Source organism: Aedes albopictus, chromosome 1 (assembly GCF_035046485.1).
Source record: "Aedes albopictus strain Foshan chromosome 1, AalbF5, whole genome shotgun sequence".
Classification (NCBI taxonomy): Eukaryota; Metazoa; Arthropoda; class Insecta; order Diptera; family Culicidae; genus Aedes; species Aedes albopictus.
The window spans coordinates 122,496,547-122,524,201 of NC_085136.1; the positions used below are offsets into that span (position 1 = coordinate 122,496,547).

The window sequence follows — 27,655 nt, forward strand, 5'->3', positions numbered from 1 at the left end:
GACATTGAACCGACCCGGGACGATCCATCAGAGGTGCTTGAAGGCAACGCAAGATTATCCTTCCTTTCCTTCTGAAGAATAAACCACCGTGGAGCGTTAATGCTGCGGTAATAATTCCTTCGGTTTCTTTCGGCCTCAACGCAATGTCCTTGACTTCCCAAAACCGAAAATCGCTTCGTCGATTCGAGTGGAAAATTGTTAAGGAATGGTCGGCTGCCTGCGGTCAAAAATCCAGTTCGTCTACCAGGTGACTTCTTTTGAACCGCACTATCACAAAGAAGATCAGGATTAATCGGATTATGTACTGGGCACATATCATGAGAATAAGAGATAATCATCTTTTACACGTTGCCTACAACTTTGAACTGCATGGTCCGAAGAGGAAATGCAGACCCCATGACACCTGACATCAATCACTCGATAAAGACCTAGAATCTTTTGGAAGAACGAGGCAAGACAACGAGGAACTACTGTTCAATAAAGAAGGTATGCGTAAAGAGCTGTATAAGTTATATAAACTCTCGAAATCATCGGATTCCACATATCACATGGCGACCGTGACAGGACTCGAACCTCTAATCTTCGGATTAATTCTTTAAAAAGTATTTTAGAAACTTCTCTTCTTTTTTATGGCTCTAAGTCCGCACTGGGATTTGGCCATTCCACATATCACATGGCGACCGTGACAGGACTCGAACCTCTAATCTTCGGATTAATTCTTTAAAAAGTATTTTAGAAACTTCTCTTCTTTTTTATGGCTCTAAGTCCGCACTGGGATTTGGCCTACCTCGCTTCAACTTAGTGTTCTTTGAGCACCTTCACAATAATTAATTGAAGGGCTTTCTTTGCCTGCAATTACATGAATTTGTATATTGTGAGGCAAGTACAATGATACACTATGCCCAGGGAGAGAAATTTTCACGACCGGAACGGGAATCGGATTAATTAATACATACTATAAAGAATCCATGGAGGAATACCGAAAGTTTCTTGAACAAACCACTAGGAGAGGGTTTTTGAAGATATTTCCGAAATACCTAATAGTTTTGCAAATTAACCACAAGAAATTCTTTCAAGAATTACTGACGGTTTCGTTGGAAGAATTTGTTGGGAATTCTCGGAAGAAATCCGTTAAGAAATCTCTGGAGTGAAAGTTTCTGTGGAATTCCTTTAAGGAATCCTTTGATGGTATCTCAAACATCTATTCTACATCAACATCATATCCTAAACATCTATTGTACAAGGATTCCATAAGAAATGTGTCGATGATTTTAATAAATTTTGGAAGAATTTTTTGAATAAATTCTGGAGAAATCTCTGTAAATTTTCATGGGTTGGAAGAATTTCCGAAGAAATAAAATCAAACGAAGTCTATGAAACTTTAAAACACTGGTCAAAAATGTTTCATTTATTTGACATTCCATTTTTAAACTATAACTGAGTTTGTTATAATTTTGATGTAAAAATGATCAATTCACAGGGATGCTGGGTCATTAGGCCGAAGGTCATTAGGCCGAAGGCCATTAGGCCGAAGGTCATTAGGCCGAATGGTCATTAGGCCGAATGGTCATTAGGCCGAATTGAAAGTTAGCCGTTGTTTTTACCTTTTCCAACAAGTTTTGCCAAAAACTAGTATAACAATGAAACTAGAAAGAATAGCCTATGTTTTAAAGAAGGAAAAATTTATGAATTGAATATCAGCAGTTTCAGCGCAGCGCCAAAAACTATTTTAGCAATGATACTAGAAAGAACAGCCTATATTTAAAAGAAGGAAAAATTCATGGGTAAAAAATCTGTAGATTCAGCATCAATAAAGTATCTTCGTGCCTGTCACACGATACACACATGCAAAATGGTCATTTGCAGAGGAAGCTCTCAGTTAATAACTGTGGAAGTGTTCATAGAGCTGAGAAGCAGGCTTTGTCTCAGTGGGGCCGTAACGGCAAGAAGAAGACCCAATTCGGCCTAATGACCATTCGGCCTAATGACCATTCGGCCTAATGACCATTCGGCCTAATGTCCTTCGGCCGAATGGCCTGACACCATTCACAGGTTACCGCCTTTGTTTTCAGACCAATCCCATCAAATATATCTTAAAGCAACAAACGGTAGATAAAATTGTGTTACACTTTTGTTATGCCTTTCTGATAGGATATAGATAAGCAAAGGGCCCCTATAGTCACAGCTGTAAAGGCGTAGATATTCAGCATGATCATGCTGAGGGTGACGAGTTCAATTCCCGGTCGGTTCAAGAACTTCTCGAAAAGGACTTTTTTGGGCATAGACTATCTTCGTGTATACCACATGGTTTAAGTACATATGCAAAATGGTCTTTTTCAGAGAAAGCTCTCAGTTAATTAATATGAAAGTGCTCAAAGCCACACTAAGCTGAGAAGTGCTGGCCTTTTTTCAGTAGGGACGTAACGTCAATAATAAGAAGAAAAGAAGCAAAGAAATAATTGAACTCTGAACTTTCATTGTTGTTTTGATTGAGATGTTTCATTTCATAGTAGAATTATATTTTTTTTTACAAAATAATACTATTGATTTGGTACCAGAAGTACTTGCAGGGCATTTTCCCAAAATAAATAAAAAAAAAGTGGTTCGGTTTGATACCAACCAAATACAACTCGAACCTGTCTTCGTTTAGTAAGGATGTGCTTTGGATGAAAGTTGCGGATGAACAGCTTCATCAAAATTGGAATAATTTAAACATAGTTTTTAAAGAACTAGCATTAACCTTTCAGGACGCGCGACATCAAGCAGCTGAAACTGCACCACGCTCGCGCTGTATACGACGAGCGAAGTGTTTTTAGTAGTGTTGTACTTTTTACAACGACGCGCGTCCTGAAGGGTTTAGTTGAAACTAACAAGAACAAAATGAATAAGCACCCAAGTAACCAATAAGCCTTTAAATAAGCCGTATTGCACAGCCAGTCGCGTTCGGTAATTTTTACCGAAATCTCAACTGCTGAGCGTTCGGTAATGGTTTTTTACCGAAATCCTGTAAAAATTACCAAATTTCGGTGAAATGTTATCGTTTATCTGTCAAACTTTGACGAAGTTTGGTAAACGTCACCGAATTTTTCTGGTAAAAAACGTAACGGTTGAGATTTTGGTAAAATATTACCGAAGTCGGTGATTTTTTCTAAGTGTGTACAGCTTTAAAACTGCATCATATATGCTTGCTGTCGTATCATAGCAGTTCGATTGGTCAAGCCTTAAATAGATAAAAAAAATCAACGCACATTATCTGATCATTTATAGCTTATCCTGTAGCACGGTTCAGCACCTTCATCAACCAGAGGATCGAGGGATCGAATCCCAATTTCGGTGGGATCAGCAAAAAACAAAAGCCTCTAAAGTTGCAGAGTGGAAAGTGAGAGAAAAAATGAAAATAGAAAGGGAAGGATTGAAGCGGCTGAAATGAGAACGGGAAAATGTTTTTGTTTTTATTTTCGACAATTTGTGGGATAGGCAAAATGAGCATTTTATCAGCCGTATATTGAGTCAAAACCTGCATTTAATTAGCACTTTTGGCGCATATACGGTAGATTAGCATTTAATGACCTGCAATTAAGGCACGTATAGAGCTAAATAAATGCAACTTTAACTGCTTATTGGTTACCTGGGCGGTTTATAATGAATCTTTGTAGATGACCGGACAAAAATTCATCTAATTTAAGAGCATGTGAACATATGATTAGTGTTGCGAAACTGTCATCTGACTGTTTCTAATCTGCTGATTTTCGTCTACACTGTAACCGTGTTACATAGATTTGTGTACTACTAGCCTCACCGCTGTTTCAAATGTACACATTTACTTTTTCGGCTCTAACGCTGGCAAATTTAACAATTATTTTTGTACTGATCGATACCTGATAATGCATGCCATCGATCAGAGAAAAATAATTATGAACTTTGCTTCCATACTAGCGCTAGAGCCAGAAAAGTAAATGTGTACATTTGACACAAGGGTTAAGGCTGATTTAGTAGTACACAAATCTGTGTAAATTGTACACAAGCCTGTGTTATTTCGTTTTAGGAAGTACGCGCAGTCTTTATTGAATCCATCGATTGTCTTCCCGACGTTTTGACATTGGACTTGTGTCATACAAGTACTGAATCATCGAGAAAACATTAAAACTTGTTGGATTAATGAACTTTGCGTAGCCGAAAATCAGGAGATTTAACCATATGATTTCCGGGGCTCATCATTCTACCATGATAGGGTAGAAAGTAAAAGCAGCGCAACGGCAACCAGTTCGATATAGTAGAATTAGAATATTATAAACAGAATACATTTAGGCGCTATACAAAGTGTAAATGCAGCTTCCAATTGGAATCGCTCACGCAGTGCCCTAGTGGACGAAAGAGCTGTAAATTAGGTTAAGTGATTGAAGAATTAAAAAAAAACATATAATGAGCATTGAACCAATGAGCTAACAAAACTAACATAATTCATAGGAGCCGTCTATCTAAACTCATCCCAAACACGGCAGCGTCTGTAATAATGCGAACAAATTAGTCAGACTTACGAGAAAGCTTTCGAAGCAAAAACACGCTTCCTCAAAAACAACACACATTACCGTTAATCTTGGCGGCGAAATGAAACGAACAAATTCCCCGAAAAAACAATTCTGCTTACGTAGCACCCAGACCAGACAGAGGACACCTTCGGCACCACCCATGCGGAAAAGGAAGCGCAAAACGCAATCCATCATCTCTCCAGCCACCATCACCGAGACCGGACCGGACCGAACCAGACCGACCGGCGGTGGATGATGCTGCGGTGCGGACACGATGTGGCGAGCCTTTGAAAGCTTTTTCGTTTGTTATTGTTGATTTTTTTTTCCCCAGTTGGTTGATGTGTTTTACTTACCGGGCCGTCCAATTCTTTTCACCGATCAATCCTTCCCCCGCTGCCTGGTGGCTGGCTACCACTGCACTGACTGGATGTGCGGAACGGTATTAGTCATCCGCGCTTCCGGTGTGCGTTCGGAAGCTTTTGTTTTTTTTCCCCAGACCGTTCACACGCTGATCTTAATCTTCTGGATTTGGTCTGGTTCTTCTTTAGTCGCACGCTGAACTGCTTAGTCAACAGGAGTTTTACTAGCTGAGTGTGTCGGTCCTGATGCCTTAAATCACCCGTCGTCGCCGTCGTCCTTCTTCCGCACTGCACTCGTTACACATCTCTTTGTTATCATCACACGCAATTCGAAGGATTTTCCCACATTTGTACAACTTTTTCCCTTTGGAGAGGGAACGGTATGGCGCTTCTTCACTTGCGCTGGTCCTTTGTATTTCGTTTTTTTTTTCTTTCTTTCCCGTCACACAACCGGTCGTTTATATGCTTTTTCCATTTATCTTCTTCACGGTTACCGGAGTATCGCACATTCGAAACATCGCACAGACACTTGTTCTTCCTTTTTTCCGGGGGTTTATTTTTTCTCCCTCACTTTCGTCGAGTATCGCAATGCTAGTCGGGTTGGGAAGCTGCGAGCTGGTGGAGCTCTTCGCAGTACCATGCACCTCACGTTTCGTTATCTACGTTATGGAGTGAACTTCTTCTTCCCTGGTGGGAATTCCTGGGAAAAATTCTCATCATATCATATCAATTGTTGTTGTTGTTGTTGTTATTCTTCTGCGAACCGAGCCCAGGCAAATCACTCACTGTCTGGGAAAATGGGTTTTTGGAGGATTTACGCCCTACCCCCGGCTCAGTCGGATGAAGAAGGATCCGGCTAGATTCGGCAGCCGCAGCAGTTTAATTCAAGACCAGAAGCCTTCTCCGTTGAATGAAGCAGTATCTGAAAACCAATTTCCTCCCCACCGTTTGATTACTGGATGAAAATGGTAACATGTCTGTTTCACGTCCGAGATTCCGTTTTATTTTCTTGTGGAATTCTGTTGGGTTCACAACTCGCCCGCGGCTAAGAGGGATTCGTCGTCTATTTGCATTCCGAAACACTCCCAACGCCGGATAATCGTCACGATCCGATCGAATATCTCTGCTTTTCAAGAACTTCCACTTCGTCACGCACTGGCACAAAACATATTTATCAACGGCATCCGGCCAAACAATCTCCTCAATCCCCACAAACCTCCAAACAAACTCCGTAATCTACACGAGCACCGATGCCGAAAACAGTCGCAGAGCTTTCGACTTCAACCACCGAGCGCCACTCACTGTGGTTCAATATCATTACTTATTCACGGCACGACAGTCATCTTTGCATCATCCCGTCAACAGCTTCTTAATGCCTCTTCGTCTCCTGTACCTAGTAGACACACAGCACACACAACCGCACAGGTAACGCGGTGGCCTTTGAATCGAAACTTCGGCACTTTTTCACGGTATCGAACTCCGCTGTCTCTTTCGACGACGCTTAATCTTCATCTCCCATCCTACGGCGGCGGCGGCAGCGGCAGCGAGCGACGGAAGACGCAGCCAGGTGAAACACCGGAAAACATCCCAAACGCCACTAAGCGATACCCGTGGCTTCCGCGCCTCGACTTCCTTCGCCTGAACCCGAAATCCAACCTCTCTAATGCCCCCTGGGGCAAGCCCGTGTCGTAGAAACGCGCGCGTATTAACCAGGCTTACCCCTTTCTCGCCGGGGGTCCCAGATCTTATCACCCGACTCCCAAACAGATCCGTAGATTCCGGCAGCAGGCAGGCCGCAAACGTACGGATGAAGAACTCAGAACACCGAAGGAAGAAAAGTCCGTCTTGACTGGCCTGCACTGACCCTTACAGTAGGTACATATATGAGAAGGGGACAGAAACTGGATGCACACACACGGGCCCCCCAGTTGTTCGCGCGATTACGGTTGCCGAATTTTCGTTACTTGCCCGGGACGAGTCGAAATCCGTACTGGCAGGGTTGGTTCGACTTTTCCGGCCTGCTTGGTCCAGCAGTAGCAGCTGTGCTGCGTGCGGAAAAACGCACTCGGGCCGAACCGGACGCTCGCTCTTCGGAGATTTGCGGTCCACACGCGCTCGCTCGCACTGAGCTGAGAGGATGAACTCGCGCGTGAGACGGAATTCATTTCAGTCGCGAGAGGGAACGTCGTTGCCGTCCGCGCTCGCACCGGGTGAGAGTGAGTGGCGTTGTGTTTTGGATTTGATTGCGTTTGTAAATACTACTGGTTCTGGTTCTGGCCGGCGGTGTGATGTGACCGACCAGGAAGGTTGTCGAACGTATGGGGGAAAACAGAAAACATTAACCTAGACGTGACGTGATAGATGCAGCGCCAGCAGGTAATGAAGAAAAATTGGAACTACCGGGAATCGACACTCGGACGCTAGAGGGGCCGCTCTGGATCAGGATGGGAGTTGGGTGGTGCTGCTGGTAGTGTTGAACAGGTGATTCCAGGAAATTGGGAAATGTTTCGTAGAAAATGGGATTGAATTGTCATTAAAGCCCACTACACCAGAACCGCTGATGGTGGTGGGATATGCGGATAGCGGATAATGTCAAAGCGCGCGTGGTGCAAGTTTTGTGAACAGGGGCGAGACACATTACGCTTCTGTTGGTATGTGTATGTAGGTCAATCAATAAAAAAAGTGATTTTGTACCATTTTTTCCACTGGAAATTAATACAACTAAACTAAACTATAGGTTTAAGCTTTCGATCAGCTGACCTGACGTGGTATGTATGTATGTCATTGGTCAACTCAGGAAAATTATGTGCACAGCACATTTTGCTATTTTCATTTGCAGTTACATACAGTTCATACGAGTTTTAAAATCTATCTAAAGAATTAAAGTATGTATTAAGTTGGTCACAAGTTATTGGGTATGGTAAAACGATGCTTGGTAGGGTCTTATGTTTTTATAATCATGACATACATGACACATTTCCTGAACTTATGGTGTGAATCCTTCCTGGATCGCAGTAATTTTTCCACCACCTAATTCCGTCTATCTTAACACTCTGCTGCATGGGCTTACCTTGTCTCGTTTTGTTCCACCTAGCTGCATCTACTTTGATATAGACGCGTTCACCTTCCGTCCGACTTTTGCTACTTTGCGTTTTAGGTGTGCTGCTACGCCACATTTCAAATGTTCTGATGATGATATACAATTGTACATGTCATCTGAGAAACGAACAAATCGTCCGGATCTATTGAAAATTGAACCCTCATTCGTAACACGACTCGTGATGGCATGAGCGTACACAACCTGGACGCACCTTGACGAATCCGGCGAAATCAGAATGGACTAAATGATTCAAGCTGGTCAGCTTTCTATAAAAGCTGTTCTCATACATGATATGCCATAGCTCTGTGCGGACATTCTTGCAGGAATTCTTTTCAGGAGTTCAGCTAGAATTCTTTTAAAGATTCTCCCGAGAAGTATTCTAGAATGTATCCCTTCCTATTACTTCTATTGATTTTTTTTTTTGCACGATTACCGCCAGGCACACACCCAAAATTCCATGAGAATTCTATCAAAGTTTATCATTTTTTTAAGATTTTTTTTTCGAAAGACGATTTTTGCAGGATTTTCTTGAATTATTTCATCAAGAATATCTCCAAGGCTTCCTTCAGGTATCCCATTAGAATTTCCTGTCCATGTATTTCTTCAAAAATTGTTCAAGCTTTTTTTTCTTGGGTCTTTTTTCTTAAGAATTTCTCGAAATATTTATCAAATCAAAAGTCTACGAGTTCCTTCAAAAATTATTTTATAAATTCTTAATAGAATTTCATCAGGGATAATTTAGGAAATTCTTTAAATGATTGCTATAGAAGTTCGTACATGTATTTCTTCAATCATTTCCTGGAATCAAAATTTTCTCTACGAGTTTTTCTTTGGAATTTGTTCGTACCTATATTCGCTACAAGAGAACTAACATTGTTTGAGTCTTTACAAATTTAGCTATTCGGTATAGTAATTTTGTTATGTTTTCTGACAGGTATTTAGTTATAAATATTTCAGTTTTTATATTTTTTAAATGTTTTTGTGCCACTCTCCCCTCTTCCTTTAGGAAGGTTTTGTGTAAGCGTGAATGTGTGTGTTGTAGAGTCTAGAAGCGTATTGGCCCTTTGTATAAGTAGGTCAGATTGGACAACCCTGTCATGAATGGATCGACAGTGTGCACAAGTCAGATCCGAAGAACGAAGCGAGTGTGTGAGACGTCGATAGCGCGTGTCTGATAGAGTGAAAATATAAAACGTAAAACTTAAAGAATGTATTTTAATTATAATATATTGAATGTCCTCGATCCTACATTTTGGCGACGAGGACAAAAAACACAGTGAGTAAAGAGTGAGAAGAGAAAAAGTGATTCAAATAGTGAAAACGATGAAAGGGCTTCGAATTCGGCCGATTGTCAGCATTTGACCGACCGCCTGGGATCGCTGCTGGTGGTTTTGCTACTCAGAAAGAAGGTAAAAGGTTGTCTATGTTGCTGCTGCGGTGAGTACCTCAAAAAAAAAAACTTTTTTTTAAAAAGAAGAAGGAAGTAAGGAGCATCCTTCGCGGATATGCAATAGTTTCATTGAACGTTGTTCCGATGTTGTTGATGGGAGTAGGATGGTGCAAGCGGCAAGAAATGTAAATCTTTTTGTAAGTGTTTGATGTTGGCTGGCAATTCCTGTTATGCGTGGTTGAGTGTGTTCTGTTGCCGTCGGACATGGCCACGGTTTTGTTTTGTATTGTTTGGGTCGGACCCGCTCGATGGTGGGTAGGCGTAGTTTGCGCGATGGTGGGTGGGCGTAGGTCCCTCTCTGGATGCAAAGTGAAATAGACAAAAACGCACAGTGGGGTAAATGTTATTTTAAGGACACAATTATTGACTGTTCCGAAGACAAATTTTATGTGAGTTGTGATAAATAGAATGATTGGGTTGAACAAACGCTTGAAGTCTATGTCGTTTGAAGTGACAATTGATGTAAAAGATTATGTATCTGTATGTTTACTATGAGACAATGCATTCATTATGAATACCCTATAAAGTCAAAGTCATTAATATGTGTATGTATCTTAGCAAAATGGTTTAGTACCAAACGGAATATACTATTAACAAAACAGATATGTTTTCATACCAAATGTGAAGTGGTTTTATACCAATAGAGAAACTGTTTTGCACTCAATGCGAAGTGGTTTTGTACCATAAAAGAAATGGTTTCGTACCAAATGTGAAAAAAAAAATGTATCGCAAGGGAGATGGTTTTGTACCATAGGAGAAATGGTTTTGGACCAAAAGAAAAATATTTTTTTACCACATTTAAAATGGTTTTGTACTAAAAGTAAGATGGTTTGTACCGTAAAATAAATGGTTTTGCACCGAATGTGAGTTGGTTTTGTACCAAAAGAGAAATGATTTTGAACCAAATGTAAAATAGTTTTGTATCAAAAAGTGAAATGGTTTTGTACCAAATGAGAAACGGTTTGTACCTAGTGTGAAGTGGTTTTGTACCAAAAGTAAAATGGTTTTGTACCATAAAATAAATAGTTTTGTATCAGAAGAGAAATGGTTATGTACCAAATGTGAAATGGTTTTGTACCAAATGTAAAATGGTTATGTACCAAATGTGCAATGGTTTTGTACCAAATGTGAAATGGTTATGTACCAAATGTGAAATGATTTTGTACCAAAAGAGAAATGGTTTTGTACCAAATGTAAAATGGTTTTGTACCAAAAGAAAAATGGTTATTTACCAAATGTGCAATGGTTTTGTACCAAAAGAGAAATGGTTATGTACCAAATGTGAAATGGTTTTGTACCAAATGTAAAAGGGTTTGTACCAAATGTGCAATGGTTTTATACCAAAAGAGAAATGGTTTTGTACCAAATGTGAAATGGTTATGTACCAAAAGAGAATTGGTTTTGTACCAAATGTGAAATGGTTTTGTACCAAAAGAAAAATTGATTTGTTCCAATTGTGAAATGGTTTTGTCCAAAAGAGAAATAGTTATGTATCAAAAGTGAAATGGTTTTGTACCATAAGGGAAATGATTTTGTTCCAAATGTGAAATGATTTGTACCAAAAGAATATGGGTTTATACCAAATGTGGAGCGGTTTTGTATGTAAAGAATAATGTGTGAAAACGTTTATTAGTTGGTATTGTATCAAAACTTAAAAATGCAGATGGTTTTGTACCAACAGAGAGATAGTTGTCAGATGTTTGTCAGACCGTATTCAGATGGGTTAGTACCATATGTGAATCGTTTTTATACCAAAAATCAAATGTTTTTGTTCGAAAAAAAAGAAAAAAAATAAGAATTGATTTGCATCAAATGTTAATTGTTTCTAAATCAAAATTCAAATGGTTTTTGTACCAAAGGAGATATAATTTCGTTCAGAGTTTTAATGGTTTTGCGTAAGCATAGAGATTGGATAAGCAATGCTTTAGATGAGTTTTCAAAAAAAAAAAAGAAGGTGAGTTTTGTGTCGTAATGGACTTTGGTTTTGTACCAAAACACTATTTTGAATTGAATGATTTTGGGAGTAAACTAATTTGTATTGTTTACTGATAGCCAAGTAGTAGCTCAATGAGGAGAGTAGCAAGATTAACCCTAAATATAATGCAATGCAGTTGGATAAAGAATCAATGAAATAGTTGAGTTTCAAAACGAAATGATTTGAGTTCAACGTCATCGTACTATTAATAGTTGGTTATCTATGATTGTGTAGTGTGTTATGTACCCATTTTAGAACGGTTGTGTACCACAAAAAAATGGTAGTTTTCTACCAAGAAATGCCTGTGCACTAGAAACATAGTTCCTTTAAGGTTATGCATGAGGTGAATAGCAGTTATTAATCATCCACATTACATGGGTATTGTGATTAAATACTCGAACACTTATTATGAGCCATTCCGTCGTGAAACACATCAAAGACATCATTTCCATCAAAAGGTTCAGCGTTTGTATGTGAATCGTTAAATGGATTGTTGCTCCGAAAATTCGCGAAATTACTACAATAAGACCCATATTGCTGACGCAAAGTAGGTGAGGGTGTACGGTGGAACTATTCTGAGACTAACGAGTTAGATTTTCAGTCGGTCAAGGAATGTTTCGTGGTAGCAGTTTCCTAGACTTTCTTGGGCAAAGAGTATTTTCATGACATAAAAGAATAATAAGATGGATTGAGGCGTGGAAGAGAATAAAGAATCCTGGGCAGAATCTTTTCATAATTCAAGGAAATTTGAAACTCACATTTCATAAATATCAAATCAAAATCAAATAAAAACACAATAATGTTACGGATTTTGCTCAGAACATTTCGCAGAAATTATTAGGATGCGTTCGGTCTCCAGGTGAGTGGGGTGGAGATCCCAAAGGGGTATGATTTAGGAGTGAGAGAAGCACAGTCACAGATAGTGCAGGTATAAGTAGAACTAAAACTAAAAATAGCTGTTTGGTAAATGTTCGGGTTCCATGAATGACTCAGTAAAATTCTTGCAGATCGACATTAGAAATGCCTATCATCAGATAGAGAATAGTAGGTTAAGATCATGAATCCAATGACATATGTCGACAATCAATCGGATGCCTGAGTAAAAAAAAACAATGAAAACATTCCATTTTTTTTTTCGAGCGTTTGGTGTCGTTGAAGGGAGCAGATTGAATGCAAAATGGCACTAATCAGATATTGTAGTAAACGTAATGTAATGTATTGCCATCGTTACTTCATTAGCTTCGTTGAAACTATTTATATGCAGCAGACTGCACGGAAACGTTTGAGAGGGTTTTGCAGAAGACGTTCAAGTCGAATAATGGACCACAATTTATTGTTTATTTTTTCACCTTATCGAATGTGACGATATGAATCCGTCGCAGGTAAAAGCATCGCCAGAGTCGTCACCAACCATTCAGCAAGCAGGAGTTTGACGTTTCTTCGATTTCTCTAACACAAGCACGAGTAGAGGCATTTGGATTGGTCAGTGCTTGATTCGTCGCGATGATTTTGGATCTCCTCTGGAAGTTGGTGGCACGTTTTGTTGTGAAAGCATCATACAATATTGCAAGGACTAGAGGATCTACTCAAAACTACGATAAAGCAAATGGAGAAATTGAATGGAACATCAAGAACATGCGTAAGCTGCAACAAGTTTCTGACAGTTTCTACTCGGTCTGGGACTACAGACCCTTTCTGCTGACATCTGCATTGCACCGTACAACTGGAGTTGTTGGATTTGTGATAAGCTGTCATATTGAACGAAACATCTGTATGCAGAAAGTGGAGGAGCTACACGATAACCGACCATGAGAAGAAACACAGGAAATAAAATTAGACTCCTTCAATTAGAACTATTTTGAGTTGAGGGGAATGTATGCTGTTGGTTTTGAGCATAAAATTGAACCAAACAAACCTGGTGGAACATTCGCTCCTGAAGAATTTAAAATTGTTGAACGTATGGTTGCAGTGGGCTTGTACCCTTGAAGAATAAGAAGCACAACGGAATCCGTCGGAGACGTAGCTCGTCTGTAGCAATTGAAACGGAGCACAGTAACGGGGGCATTTTGAGGAACGTCATCGAGTCATCTCAACAATGACGATCAACAGGATTCAACGTAGTTGATGTCGTTAATGTAAAGGGGGGATGTAGAGTCTAGAAGCGTATTGGCCCTTTGTATAAGTAGGTCAGATTGGACAACCCTGTCATGAATGGATCGACAGTGTGCACAAGTCAGATCCGAAGAACGAAGCGAGTGTGTGAGACGTCGATAGCGCGTGTCTGATAGAGTGAAAATATAAAACGTAAAACTTAAAGAATGTATTTTAATTATAATATATTGAATGTCCTCGATCCTACATGTGTTTGTGTTTTTTTAGAATTCGATCAATCTAGATTTATGCACTTCATATTTTTTGTTTTGATTGTTTACAATGATTGCATCTACTACTTTGAAAGGTCCTGAATACAGCTGGTCTAGTTTATGCTTATTTTCGTTTTCCAGGTAAACTATATCGTTTGGTTCTATAGCTGTTGGATTGCTGTTTTCATTCATTATCTGAGTTCTTTTTTGTTTCGTTTTTTTTAACTTCATTTATAGTATGTTCGTATATTGTTTACAGTCTGAACTATAATTCATTTTCATATGCAGCGAGATTATATAGTGGACTAGGTTCTGCAATTTTAAAGAATTCGAATTGATTATTTTTTCGACCAAAAACTAATTCAAATGGCACAAAGCCGTGAACAGTGTTTGGCGTTGTATTGTAGCAAACATTGTAATATGTAAGCCATTCATCCCAATTATTATGAACATTGCTTGTAAAAATCCTCAAATATTCATTCAGACATTATTATTGTATTCAATACATGAATTTTATGGTTACGTTCAATGTTGTTGCGGGTGGTAAGCCGTTACACATGTATGATTTATTTGTAACAGTTTGCATAATTCTTCGAATACGCCTTTGTATTCAACTCCTTTATCAGTTTTTATACTTCTCATAGGACCAAATATCAAAAAAACAGTTTTCGACACAGGCTTTGCAACTGTCTCTGGGGATTTATTGGGTATTGGTACTGTTATAACATATTGTGACAAGTCACATTACATCGTAACTACAAAACGGTTTCCTTTATCGATAATGGTAAACAGTCCGACTGTATCTAAGGACTGTATCGTTAATTATGAGTACACTTGTGAGATTCTGTATAAAAAGGACTATGACTTATTTTGACAGCTGCCGATATGTTGACAGTGTGTCGATATGTTATTAACATTGCAAACAAACGATAATCTTCATTGAAAGTTAAAGTTTAACCTCAAGCGAAACAATTTTTTTTTCTCCCCTGTTGGGGAAATTAAGCCACTGCGTCCAATTGGCTGAACTTTTGTGGCATGTCCCGTTTTGATATTCGCATCTAGCCAGCTAATTACCATGTGTCAAGTAATCAGCTACTGCCACGACGCGTCGTCTCCCAGTCAGGTGCAATGGAATTGATAAACTCCAAGACCTTCCCAGGTTTTGCAGACCAGATCTCACTGGGTTGCAAGCAACCACTATTTAGAAATCTTTGCCTGCGCGTGTATAAAGCACCACAACTGCAAAGCAGATGTTCCGAGGTTTCACGTTCCATATTACAGAAACGACAGATATCACTCTGAATATGGCCAATATTTTTCAAGTGATACCTGCTCGGGCAGTGTCCAGTTACTAGGCCAGTGTATGTACATAGAGCTCTCTTGTTGAGCTCTAAGAGCTTTTTGGTTTTATAAGCATTTGGTGTTATAAATCGTTTTGACTGATTGCAATTTTTGACATCCATCCAATTGGATATCACCCTCTGCTCAGCCCAGCGTTTCAGATCCATTTTAATTGTACAGTTTGATATACCACAGAATGGTTCTGGGCCAGCAAACTGTAAATTGGAACCATTTTTAGCAAGCTCGTCTGCCATTTCATTCCCTTCAATGCCACAGTGACCTGGAACCCAGTATAAGTTTACTGAATTCCCTTGGCACAGCCTGCGCAATGAAAGAATGCATTCCCAGACAAGCCTTGAAGTACATTTGTAAGCACACTATGCTTTTAGTGCAGCTTGACTATCTGAGAAAATACAAATATTTGCATATCTGTATTTTCTCTCAAGGCAGATTTTTGTGCATTTCAAAATAGCAAGAATCTCTGCTTGAAACACCGTAGGATAGTGTCCCATTGCCACTGAAATTTGTATTCCAGGGCCGTAGATTCCTGCTCCCGTTTTTATTCCAACTTTTGAGCCATCTGTATAGAATTTGATTGATCCTTGACGAACAGTGGGACCTCCGACTTCCCAATCTGCACGAGTTGTTTCGTGCAACTTGTCTTTAATCATTTTCATTACTGGCCTATTTTGGAAGTATTGTGAAATGCTCAGGTGATCTACAAGATCACCTGGCATAAACTTTTCAACTCGTTCAAGTCTCAGCAATTCCTTTTCTGCTTCTAATTGCATGTACTCGTGCAAAGGTAGCAGATTGAGAATCGCATCTAAAGCTTTTGATGGAGTGCTTCGCATCGCTCCTGTAACAGCAAAGGACGCAAGACGTTGAATTTTCGCAAGCTTTGATTGCGTGGTAGCCTCTTTTGTTTTTGGCCACCAGACAAACGAAGCATACGTCACTTTTGGGCGGATTATGGCAGTATAAATCCACATTATCATTTTTGGTTTCAAGCCCCACTTCCTGCCAATAGTTTTGGAGCATAACCAGAACGCACTTGTTGCCTTACCGATCACGGACTCAATTTGAGCATTCCAGTTCAGTTTAGCATCCAGTATCAAACCTAAGTATTTGACTCGATCACTAGGATGAATTTGTATCCCTCCAAGCCGAAAAGCTTTTAGGTTGATCTTCCTTCTCCTAGTGAAAGGGACAATAACGACTTTTGACGGGTTGATGCTAAGGCCCTCCTTAATACACCATGAATGTGTATAGTTTAGAGCCCTTTGCATTCTCTCCGAAACAGTTTCGTCATACTTTCCTCTCACTATTATGACTATATCGTCTGCAAAGCCCACAACTTCGAAACCTTTTTCCTTCAAGCTTCTTAGAAGATCGTCTACAACCAAGGACCACATTAGTGGTGAGAGGACTCCTCCTTGAGGGCAACCTTTCGTTGCCCTTACTGTTATAGAAGAACTTCCCAGCTCAGAGGTGATTTCTCTTTTTGCAAGCACAGTATAAATCCAATGTATGATACATTGGTCGAAGTTTTTGTTCTCCATGGCACGCTTCATAGATGAATAGGAGGCATTATCAAATGCTCCTTCTATGTCTAAAAAGGCGCATAGAGCTATTTCTTTTGCTGAAAACGTTTTTTCCACCTTTGTTACTAGCGAATGAAGTGCCGTAACCGTTGACTTACCAGATTGATAAGCAAACTGGAAGTCAGATAGGGGATGCTCTTTTATGTAAGAAGAATTGATAAAATCCTTCAAAACCTTTTCCATAGTCTTCAACAAAACTGAAGAAAGACTAATTGGCCTGTATGCTTTGGGATGCGCCTTGTCTCGCTTCCCTTTTTTTTGGTATAAAGATAACTTTTACAAGTCTCCATTTTGATGGAACGTAATTCAATCTTAAACTAGCCTTGAACATCTCAATTAGTGGTGGAACCAACACCGCTTCTCCATTTTGAATCAGTGCTGGAAATATTCCATCAACTCCTGCAGATTTAAAAGGCTGAAAAGATCTAATTGCATTTTCCACTCTGGCCTTCGTGAAGATTTCATCAGCTAAATCTGAGGCGGTGTTTATTGTACTAGTTGACTCCGATGAGTTTATACTAGGACATCCTTCACCTTCCAGAGATATAGTATCATTGGAATCCACACTTAGAACCGAACCTGGAAAATGGGTTTCCATCATTAAATCCAATGTTTCACGAGGAGTTTTGGTAAAAGCTCCATCGTCGCGCTTCAGGTTTCCCAATTCATTTGAATGATCTTTTGCAAGCGTTTTCTGTAGTCTTGCAACTACAGGAGTGCTGTTTATGTTTTCACATGTCAGCATCCAAGATTTTCTTTTAGATTTTCGTATTTCGTTGTTGTACTCAGTCAGGGCTTTCCTGTACTGAGTCCAATCTCCCGTTTGTTTCGCTCTATTGAACATTTTACGAGAAAATTTTCTAAGGCGATCCAGTTTAAAGTTCCACCATGGCACGTCTCTAGTAGAAGACGATTGTATGGTGGGACAACTTCTGTTAAAGGAATTGATGATACTTTCATTTACCCTTTGAGAAAATGATTCTAACTTTTGGGTTGAATCAATAGTTTCTCCCATTGTAAATGAATGCGCATTCAACAATTCTACATATTGATCCCAGTTTGTCCTCCTGGGATTTCTAAATGCGGTTCTAGAATAATCTCCACCACTCCAATTGAAGATTATGTGTTTATGATCAGATAGAGAAATCTCATCTGACACGTGCCAGTTTGTGATCTTGTCAAAGATTGCAGCATTGCACAGTGTTAGATCCAAGACCTCTTGTCTGATTACATTTGAGAAAGTAGGTTTATCACCATTATTGCAAATGTCTATATTGTTCGAAGACAGATACTCTAATAGTGACTCACCTCGACTGTTAATATCCGTACTACCCCAAACCGTGTGATGTGCATTGGCATCACAGCCAATGATAAACGATTTGTTGTTTTCTTTACAGAATTGGACAAATGATGCGATCTCAGGAGGAGGTGCCTCAGGAACATCACCAGGAAAGTAAGCTGAAGCCACAACGATCTCAGTTTTACCCCTAGTGGTTGGTACCTCTACCATGACCGCAACAATGTCCCTTCTGATAAACTCTGTAATAGGATAGCATTTTAACGTTTTGCGTACTAAGACAGCGGTTCTGGGTGAATCTTGTTGCTCATCATAAAATAGTTTACTATTTTGTGTCAGAACTCCAAGAATCTTTCGTTTATTGGACCATGGCTCTTGAATAAGCGCCATTTCTAGTCCTTCTTTTTTAAACCTTCGACTCAACACAGCAGAAGCACCTTTTGCGTGATGAAGGTTTACCTGTACGAACTTAATTCCTGTCATAAAAAAAAAATCATTTACCCACTTTTATTAAGCCTCGGAATTGAGACGTAAGAAAAGTGGCCGATTATCCCGGAGACAAATAAGGTCCACTGCGTCATTGCTCCGTTTAACACAGTAAGGGCAACATACTGTGGAGGGTGCCCTGGTACTCCACAGGCTCCGTTCACGGTTAAGTTTTTATAAGACCCCCCTAACCATTCATTCCTAGGCACGGTACGCTTAACACCATGAATTAGGGGTCGCTTGTTTGGTGGACTTTTACCACCGGATCAGGCAATCCGTAGTGATATTCTTAGCCAGTTGAGGGAACTGCTACCGCCACTACACGGCTATCTAGGCTGATCGGGAATAGAAATTAATATTGATGATCAACTTCTTTAGAGCCCGAACAGCCGGCAAGCGAAACAATACGAGGGCTTACGGAAAAGAAGCGAAAATTGATTATGACCAGGTACTGCACTGAAAACGGATTATCGCTAAGAAAATTAGCAAAATTTGAAGGTTTAGTATCTGTGTGGTCTAAAATGCTATCAAACGGTTTGGTATGCATAACATACTAAAATAATTGCCCGGGCGCATACGAAACCAGGTTTGTTCATGCCAAAATTTGGACAACAAGATACATCATGTGCAAGATCTTTGAAGGAAAAAAAGAGGTATCCTTTAAAGGTTGCTCTAAAAAGTGTAGAACGACTATAGGTATGGTTCAACATGCAAAGGAGCGTAATTCCCCGAAGACCTACCGAAAACAAAAATGTCCGAAACGCAGTCAAATTCAGTCAGATTAAGTGAAAACTCGAGCCCGTAAACTTTACGACGATGTTTTGAGCAAAAATAACATGTGCATCATCATGGATGATGAAACCTATGTCAAATTGGACTACAAGGCACCTCCAATGGCACAGATGACCCTGTAAAGCATGGCGCGGATGCTTTTTTTTTATTCGTGAATTTTAACTTGGGCTAATACTTCACACGTCAACTAGGGAAAAACCCAGAGGAGGCCTTTCTCAAATTTATACTAGGGAGGAAAGCCCGGAGGGGGCCCCCTTCGAACCCAACCTGAGGGGTCTCGCCAGTTTCTCTTAACAGTAAAACTTTTCCACAAATCAAACATACAAAAATTACAATTATGCAAAAATCGATTTTTAAGAAAAAATTGGGGAAATGGTGTTGGTTTGGCAAGCAATTCGCCAGTGCGGTATGAGATCGTTACCTTTCTTGACCATTGCAAATATGAACATCAAAGTGTGCCAGAAGGAATGTCTCCAACAACGAATTCTGTTATTGATACGAAAGCACAAAGCCCCTACATTATTTTGGCCAGATTTGGCAACCTGCCACTACGTGCCACAGTGGCCGGAAGCCGGACAAAACCTCAAAAATCGACTTCAATATTTTATTTATCTAATATTTTTCTTCCAATATAGATACTTCAACTAAGAAAACCCCAAATTTTCAAGTTATTTGGTCATAAATTGAGTCTTGTAGATTTTTTCAAAGTTGAGGTTTTGTGTGGTACTTTACCAGGGATTATTGTCTTTATTTTATGAGCTTTCTTCATGACCTCGTTGTAAAACTTAGGAAGATTTGGATAATGTGACAATATTATTGGTGTTTTTGGGTATGAATGACCATGCCATTTCAGGGTTTGTTTGGAATCCAATCACAAAATTATTATGTTTTTACAACATGCAAAAATATTGTCTTTTATGAAATTTTGGAGAAAAACTTCGTATTAAAGAGATCCAGTACTTGTTTAGGAAACATCAGAAAACAACGCCGTATCCCGGATCTGGCGTACAATTTCGTCTAGTTTTTGGCTATGGCACTGTTTGCGCATTTTTGCGCTAAGCGCGAAAAAAAATTTTTTTTTCTATTACCTATGTCACAATGGAGCCGCATGGTTGTGGAGGAAGTGATATTGTTTGAAGTTTATATTTAATCTTAACATAATTCAAATTGACAACAGAATACTAACAATTTAATGTAAACCTCATTCTTGTAAGAGACCTTCACTAAGTCAAGTGGTCATAAGGGGAGGGGGAGGGGGTGTTTGAAAACTGGATGGCCACAGCTCTAACATTTTTTTTTTCATTTTTTTTATTTTTTATTTTTGTCAGAAGAACACAAAAAGGTGCGTGCTCCTTTGAAAAAGAGTGTGCTGGAGAGAAGGGGAGTGATTACTAAGAATGATTAAGCCTTTATTCACTTAGACGCTACCAACATCCCGCATTGTTAAAGACCACCAAATATAACTAACTCTTTGATCCTTAAAAATAAAGACGAAAAACAATCATGGAAAAAATGTAACAATAACTACAAACCATTGCTCATTGGTTTTCTTAAAATGATCGTTTTTTTTCGATTCCTCTTAATAGTTAGAATTGCTCAAGAAGCTTAGAAGCAATCTCGTCAAGAACTTCTATCGTAGTTTCAATATAAAGTGACACAAATTCGTCAACACCTGCGCGCTTCTTTTCTACACGCACATCGTTACAGGTTATAGCAGTAGTCATCTATAAAATATGAAAGGAATACACTAAACGGCGTAAAACACTACGTTTCGTATTTTTCTGCGTAAACGTCGCGATCACCAAGGCAATCTTTAATTATTTTTCTCGTTTTTTTTTTCAAAAACTTGAAGTTTTATTGTATGTTATTCATGCATTTTCTTAGAAAACATTTCTACTGAACGGCACACAGAGTGATATAGATTTTGAAAATATTTGCTGGAGCTCTACTGTTTATCAATAATATTACCGATCGTTTATCAACAACTCCCTGTAATATTGCGAATACGTATTTCCAATTATTTATATAGGTATAAAGTTATTTTGGTTGCTTCGTCAAGTGATAACAGAGATCAAAGTACATTACAACATGTAAAACCTAAACTCGGACGAGCATACATGAAGTCGTTGAAACAAGATTTATAAAAAGCAGTTCAAATTTTAGGCAGTTCACTATATGAGACTATCTGAAAACATTTCAAATCGTTAATTTACCTCCGTGTACTCACCGCAAAACTACACGTGGTCTATAGAGGGTCCCTGAGAATAGACCACGTCTTTTCAGCCAACATTGTGTGTATCCGAATTGATCCATTGACAGGAAACATAGGTAATCGAACTTTTTTAATGATTTATGTAGTTTTAAAGATTTTGGACCACCCTAACAGCAAAAAATACACAATTATAGGTAATTTCAATGTCAATACATGATATAGGAGCCCTCAAATAGAAAGGTTGATCAAAATCTACGCTCAAAAAACGCATCGTGTTAGCTTATTATCGATAACTTTATACATGCCTCCCATAATCAGCAGATTTCAAAATTTTGAACCACCCTAATATAGTAAAATCAAAATATATGAAAAGTTCTATATCAGAAATAGGTTTAGGGCACTTAAATCATCATTACCTATGAATTTTAGCCATTTCGGTTAATATTTAAGGTTTTGTCCGACCTTTGTATGGAGGCCCGCCACTGTGCAGCGGTCGTACTTACGTTTAAGCTGCGCGTAAAATGCGTCTTTGTCATTGTAGTAGCCAGAGGTGTCAGCTTATGAGTTGTATATTTTGAGAGTTTGGACAATTTGAAAGTCTTATCATACCGTGTGCGATTATCATTATTTTAGCGTGCACGAATGAATGCTTGTGAACGTGCTCTCAAAACGCTAACGCTAACTTGATGGACTTATCCACCGATGAACCGAATTCATCGCGGTCCGAGAATTTTGACACTAGAGCGGGGCCGTTTCCAATCAGAATTGGACGTTTCTGATTGGAACAGACCCCGCTCTAGTGTCAAAATTCTCGGACCGCGATGAATTCGGTTCATCGGTGGATAAGTCCATACCTTGCGTGCGAGATGTACCAGAAACGTCAATCATGCATAAGCAGATGTGCTTCAGTTTAGTGAACAATTTCGTGGCAGATGGACATATCGTCAGTTGAGTGCGGGAGAACAAATCGACTGATGGCAGACCAGCCGAAAAGCTCGGATACTACAGTCACCATCAGTGCTTCCGGAGTGAGGGCTGTGCACGTTTTTTATGCTAATGTTGAAGAATCTGCCCTTGATCCTCAACCTGCACATTCTTTCGTCGATCGGCCACCAACCGATCACGCGCCTCTGCATGTCGCCCATTTTAGTAGTTACTAGTCTTGTTGAGAGTTGAAACAATAATGAGTCTTTATTCAAAATCAAAGCTTAAGCTAACCTGCTTAATCTAGTACATAATTTCTGGAGAAGGCTGAAACGCATACATATCAATAGCCTATCGATCCATGCAACAGAACGATAGCCAATCCAAGGAAAGGAAAAGATAATTACGAAAAGGGGCGTTTACCATTCAATTAAGTAAACGTTCACACGTGGTTGCTTGAACTGTGCGCTGTTCGGTTAGGTCAGCGCTTCGAGTGTAAAGAAGGAATTGTGTGCATTTATGGGTATGAAATGTGATACGCGTACTCAGCATGAGTACGGTATGGGAAACAAGAGTGTTGCACAACTTGTGTGGTAAATCGAAGTTATTTAGGTGTGAATGACATGTCCCAGCATTGTTCGTGGGAACATGAGAGGAATGCACTTGAAGAAATGCAGGCGCATCAGTCCTGCATGTGAAAAACACCACTTTAAAAGATGTGGGAAAGACTGCTTGAAAACGGACAGTTGTAAACTGTCAAGATCAAATATTTATGATCTTTCAAAAACATGCTAAAGAATAATTCTTTACAGATACGATAATGCTACACCATCCCCCTTTGGGTGAATGACGTAACGCAGTGAAATCATTCAATTATTGTCAACATAGTTTCAATAAATTCTAAAATATTGTTTCAATCTCCTTTACAATGATGAAATAAAATGTCAGTTTTTTTGTAATTATAATTGAAATATTTGGAATATGTAGTTGCAAAATAAAATAAAATGTATCTTAAAACTATCCGAATTTCTCACTTCTCAGCTAATGCTAAGAATATTGACCTATCTCATTTTTTTTACTATTTTTTGATTTCCATTATTTTTTTTTATGAGATTAGGCTCGGGTTTATAAACTAACACTTCTTATGATCTAATTAATCTATTTTTGTGAACTATTGATGAATGATTCGTTTTCAAATTTATGATCTCACAATTTGGTTCTGATATCGATGTTACTTTATATGGACCTGTATAGAATGAATCTAATTTACGTCTATTTTCCTTTTGCAAATAAACTGTATCTCCTGTTTTGATTTGAATCGGATTCGTTGAACGATCATTTATTTCTTTTCGAATTTGTTTCTGTTCAAGTAATTTTTGTTTTACAGTTTCATGTGACTTTTGAAGTTTGAATTTTAATTCTGTACTGTAAAGATCAAAATTATAAACTGGATCAACTTTATCTGTGTATGTTTCGTGTGGTACTCTTGCTTTAACTCCGAAAACCAATTCATATGGCGTTAAACCATGATCAGTATGTGGGCTAGTATTATATGTAAATGCATAAAATTGTAACCAATCATCCCAATCCGAATGGTGTTCATTGACATAATTTCTTAGGTATTCATTCAAACACCTATGATTTCTTTCCAATGAACCTATCGTTTGTGGATGGTAGGCTGTAGAAAAAGTTTGCTTAACCTGTAATAACTTGCATATTTGGCCAAGGACTTCATTTTTGTATTCGGATCCTTGGTCTGATTTTAACTCTAAAAATTTACCATATATCAAAATAAAATTTTCAACCAAAGCTTTAGCTATTACATTCGCTTCTTTAGTTGGAATTGGAATTAAAACTATATACTTAGTCAATTCACACTGTATAGTCACAGCGTATCTATTATTATTATTTGATTTTGGAAGTGGTCCTACGGTATCAATAGCTATCACTTCGAATGGTCTAGATGGGGTATTGGTAATTGTTAATTTTTCTTTTGTGTGTTTGGTAATTTTATTCAACTTGCACAATTCACAGGCCTTTATGAATTGAGCAATCGAACTTTTCATATTTGTCCAGTTGTAAATTTCTCTAAGCTTGAGGTACAGTCTATGCTGACCTATATGTCCTCCAGTTGGTGTCTCATGATGGTTTTTGAGTATATTTTGAATTTCTCCAAGATCACTAATGAACTTGGGTGGATTATACATTATAATCTGTAATGTTTTGATTGATTTCAGAGTTAACTCTTTAAAAGTTTCTTTAGATACCATGTTAAAAATTGGGTCAAGACTCGAAAGTGCAATTTTATCAATTTTATTAATATTCATTTCTTTTTCTAACACTGAAAGTGCAAACACTAGTGTTTGTCTTATACTTCGCAATCGTGTTGTTATTCGTATAATAACTTTATTTTTCTGCGCTTCATACATTGTAAAAATTAAATTTTCATTTTCCACTATACTTCGAAGTTTTGGTAGTTTTCTAGCTTCAGTCGGGTTCTCTGTCATATAGATAACAAGTTGATCAGGCTTATTATCGACATTGATTTGACTGGAATATCGTTGTTCATTTTTAGTTTCATTATCTTTCTTCCTTGTCATTGACCTAGTATTAACAGTAAATATACTTTTAGATTTTAATTCATCTGATGTCATTATTATACGTGACAATGCATCAGCAGTAACGTTTGTTTTACCTTGAATATATTCAATGGAAAAATCGAAATCTTCCAAATCCAATCTCATCCTAGTTAATTTAGATGTCGGATTTTTCATATTAAATAAAAATACTAAGGGGCGATGATCTGTACGAACTACAAATTTACGTCCATACAAATAAGCTTTGAAATAATCGATAGCCCAATGTATCGCTGTTAATTCTTTTAAAATTACTGATTTATTCTTTTCACCAAGCGTAAAGCTTTTACTGGCAAACGCTATAGGTAAATCGTTGCCATCAATATTCTGTGATAATACCGCGCCACATCCAACATCAGATGCGTCGGTAGTCAATATAAATGTTTGCTTAAAATCAGGGTATTGTAATAATTTTGGTGACATCAAAAATGATTTAAGAGCATTGAAAGCATCCTCACATTTTGATGACCAATCAAATTTTACATTTTTTCTTAACAATTGATTCAACGGATAAGCAATTGTTGCGAAATTTGGGACGAATTTACGGTAGTAGTTGCAAAATGCTACAAACCTTCTAACTTCGTCACTGTTTCTCGGAACTGGGTAGTTCTTTATTACGTCATATTTACTACTGTCGGGCAGAATACCTTTGTCGGTTATTCTGTGCCCTAAATAAGTAACTTCTGTATTGAAGAATTTACATTTTGCCAAATTTAATTTTAAATTATATTTACGAATTCTTTCAAACACTATCGATAAATTGCGTAAATGGTGTTGCATTGAACAACCTACGACTATTATATCATCGATATAAACAAAAGCGAGTTCTGGTGTCAAACCAGACATTGCAATAGTCATCATCCTTTGAAAACTATTTGGACTAATATTTAATCCAAACGGTAATCTTGTAAATTGGTAATGACCTGATTGGGTCGAAAAAGCAGTAAATTTTCTCGAAGACTCATCCAGTGGGATTTGATGAAATCCCGACATTAAATCTAAAGTTGAAAAATACTTTGCTCTACCAAGCTGATCCAATATTGAATCTATTCTTGGCAAAGGAAATTTGTCACTTAATATCTTCTTGTTGAGCTGTCTAAAGTCTATGACAAGACGCCATTTTTTCTTATCATCTGTTGATTTCTTCGGAACCAAAAGTATTGGACTATTGTATGACGATACCGAAGGTTCAATAATGTTATCCTTCAGCATTTTATTAACTTGGGCTTGAATTTCATCACTTTGGGAATGAATGGTTTTATAATTTGGTATATAAGTTGGAACTGGATCACTGGTATTGATAGTCTGTTCGTAAAAATTGTTTACAGTTACTGGCTCATCTGGTAGTGAAAAAATATCCGAATAGTTTGTAATTAATTTCTTTAAATCATCTTTTGCAAAATCAGGAACGTTTGTCAAGTCAACTTGCTCCAAAATTTCTTTATTTCTCATTTGTGTGGTATCAGGTTTCTTGGATTTCCGAAAATTCAATATTTGGTAATTAGTCAGTGGTTCCATCATAAGCTTTACGTCAACATTTGAAACATTAATTGGTTGTAGAGTGATATTCATGAATTTAACATACTGACAATTAGGTGAAATTATTGCATTACCACAGAAAAGACCAGGTTTAACTTCCTGAGAAAATAAAACCATGTCCTCTGTGATGTTTAAATCTTTAATCTTACGTATTACTTCACATCTTCGTGGGATTATGTAATTCTCATTAACTGTATCTTGAATTGGAACAGATACAGGTGTATTATTAATATTAAAATTCAATAACCAAGATTCATAATCAATATTGCATCTGAAGAGAGACAGAAAATCTCTTCCTAAAATGCCATCAGTTAAAATTGGAAAATTTGCATTAACTACATGAAATGAATGGTTAACTCTTACGCCATTTCCAAAATTCAAAATTGTCTCAGTTACAGCCAATGTTTCAATCTCTCCTTCTGTAATTCCCGTAATAATTGTTTTAACATTGTTGTTTATTTTGTGATTTACCAAAATTTTATCAGATTTAAAAATAGAAATATCTGCACCTGAATCTACAAGTAAAGTGCAGACTGAATTTGTCATCTCTACTCCAATCTTAATAAAATTGGAAGCAGAAAGATTTATAGTTAACACTGATCTAAAAAATTACGTTGACTCTGCTGCTGGTTTTGTTGCTGTTGCTGAGGAGCTCTGTTTGAAATGTCGCGATTCTGAGATTGTGGTGGACCAGGGAGCTGATCCACATTTGCCATGTATATTCGATTTGTGTTATCGAACCGTGGGCGATTATCATTAAATCGTCCGCGATTATTATAACCTCCGCGTTGGTATCTTCCACGTGATGAATAATGGTAATAGTTTGGATAAGGCCTTGGAGTAAAACGATTAAAACCACCTCTAGGGGGGTTTCTATAATGTTGGTTTCTGTTGAAGCCATTGCCGCGAAAATTAGATCTATTATCCTGACGCCCGGTATGTTGTTTACTTTTGATAGTAAAAACTTGTGATGTGGAAACATCATTGGCACATTCTTGAGCTTTTTGCAAAGCATCTTTAATGCTAGAATAATTTCCAGCTTTTAGAA

The 27,655-nt window shown here is 38.2% G+C and overlaps 2 protein-coding genes across 2 annotated transcripts in view; both read right to left on the reverse strand.

Moving 5' to 3' along the window:
• LOC109397612 (alpha-2 adrenergic receptor) overlaps positions 1–6,926 on the reverse strand; it is a 206,300-nt gene extending 199,374 nt beyond the window's left edge. The window contains exon 1 of the mRNA XM_029874146.2: positions 4,883–6,926. The gene's annotated coding sequence lies outside the window, so the exon portion shown is untranslated. The remainder of the gene's footprint in view (positions 1–4,882) is intronic.
• The window catches only part of LOC134289339 (uncharacterized), an 84,916-nt gene that overhangs the window by 53,577 nt on the left and 3,684 nt on the right, over positions 1–27,655 (reverse strand). Inside the window, exon 2 of the mRNA XM_062855113.1 lies at positions 4,649–4,814. Coding sequence (XP_062711097.1) covers positions 4,649–4,814 — 166 coding nt within the window. The remainder of the gene's footprint in view (positions 1–4,648; positions 4,815–27,655) is intronic.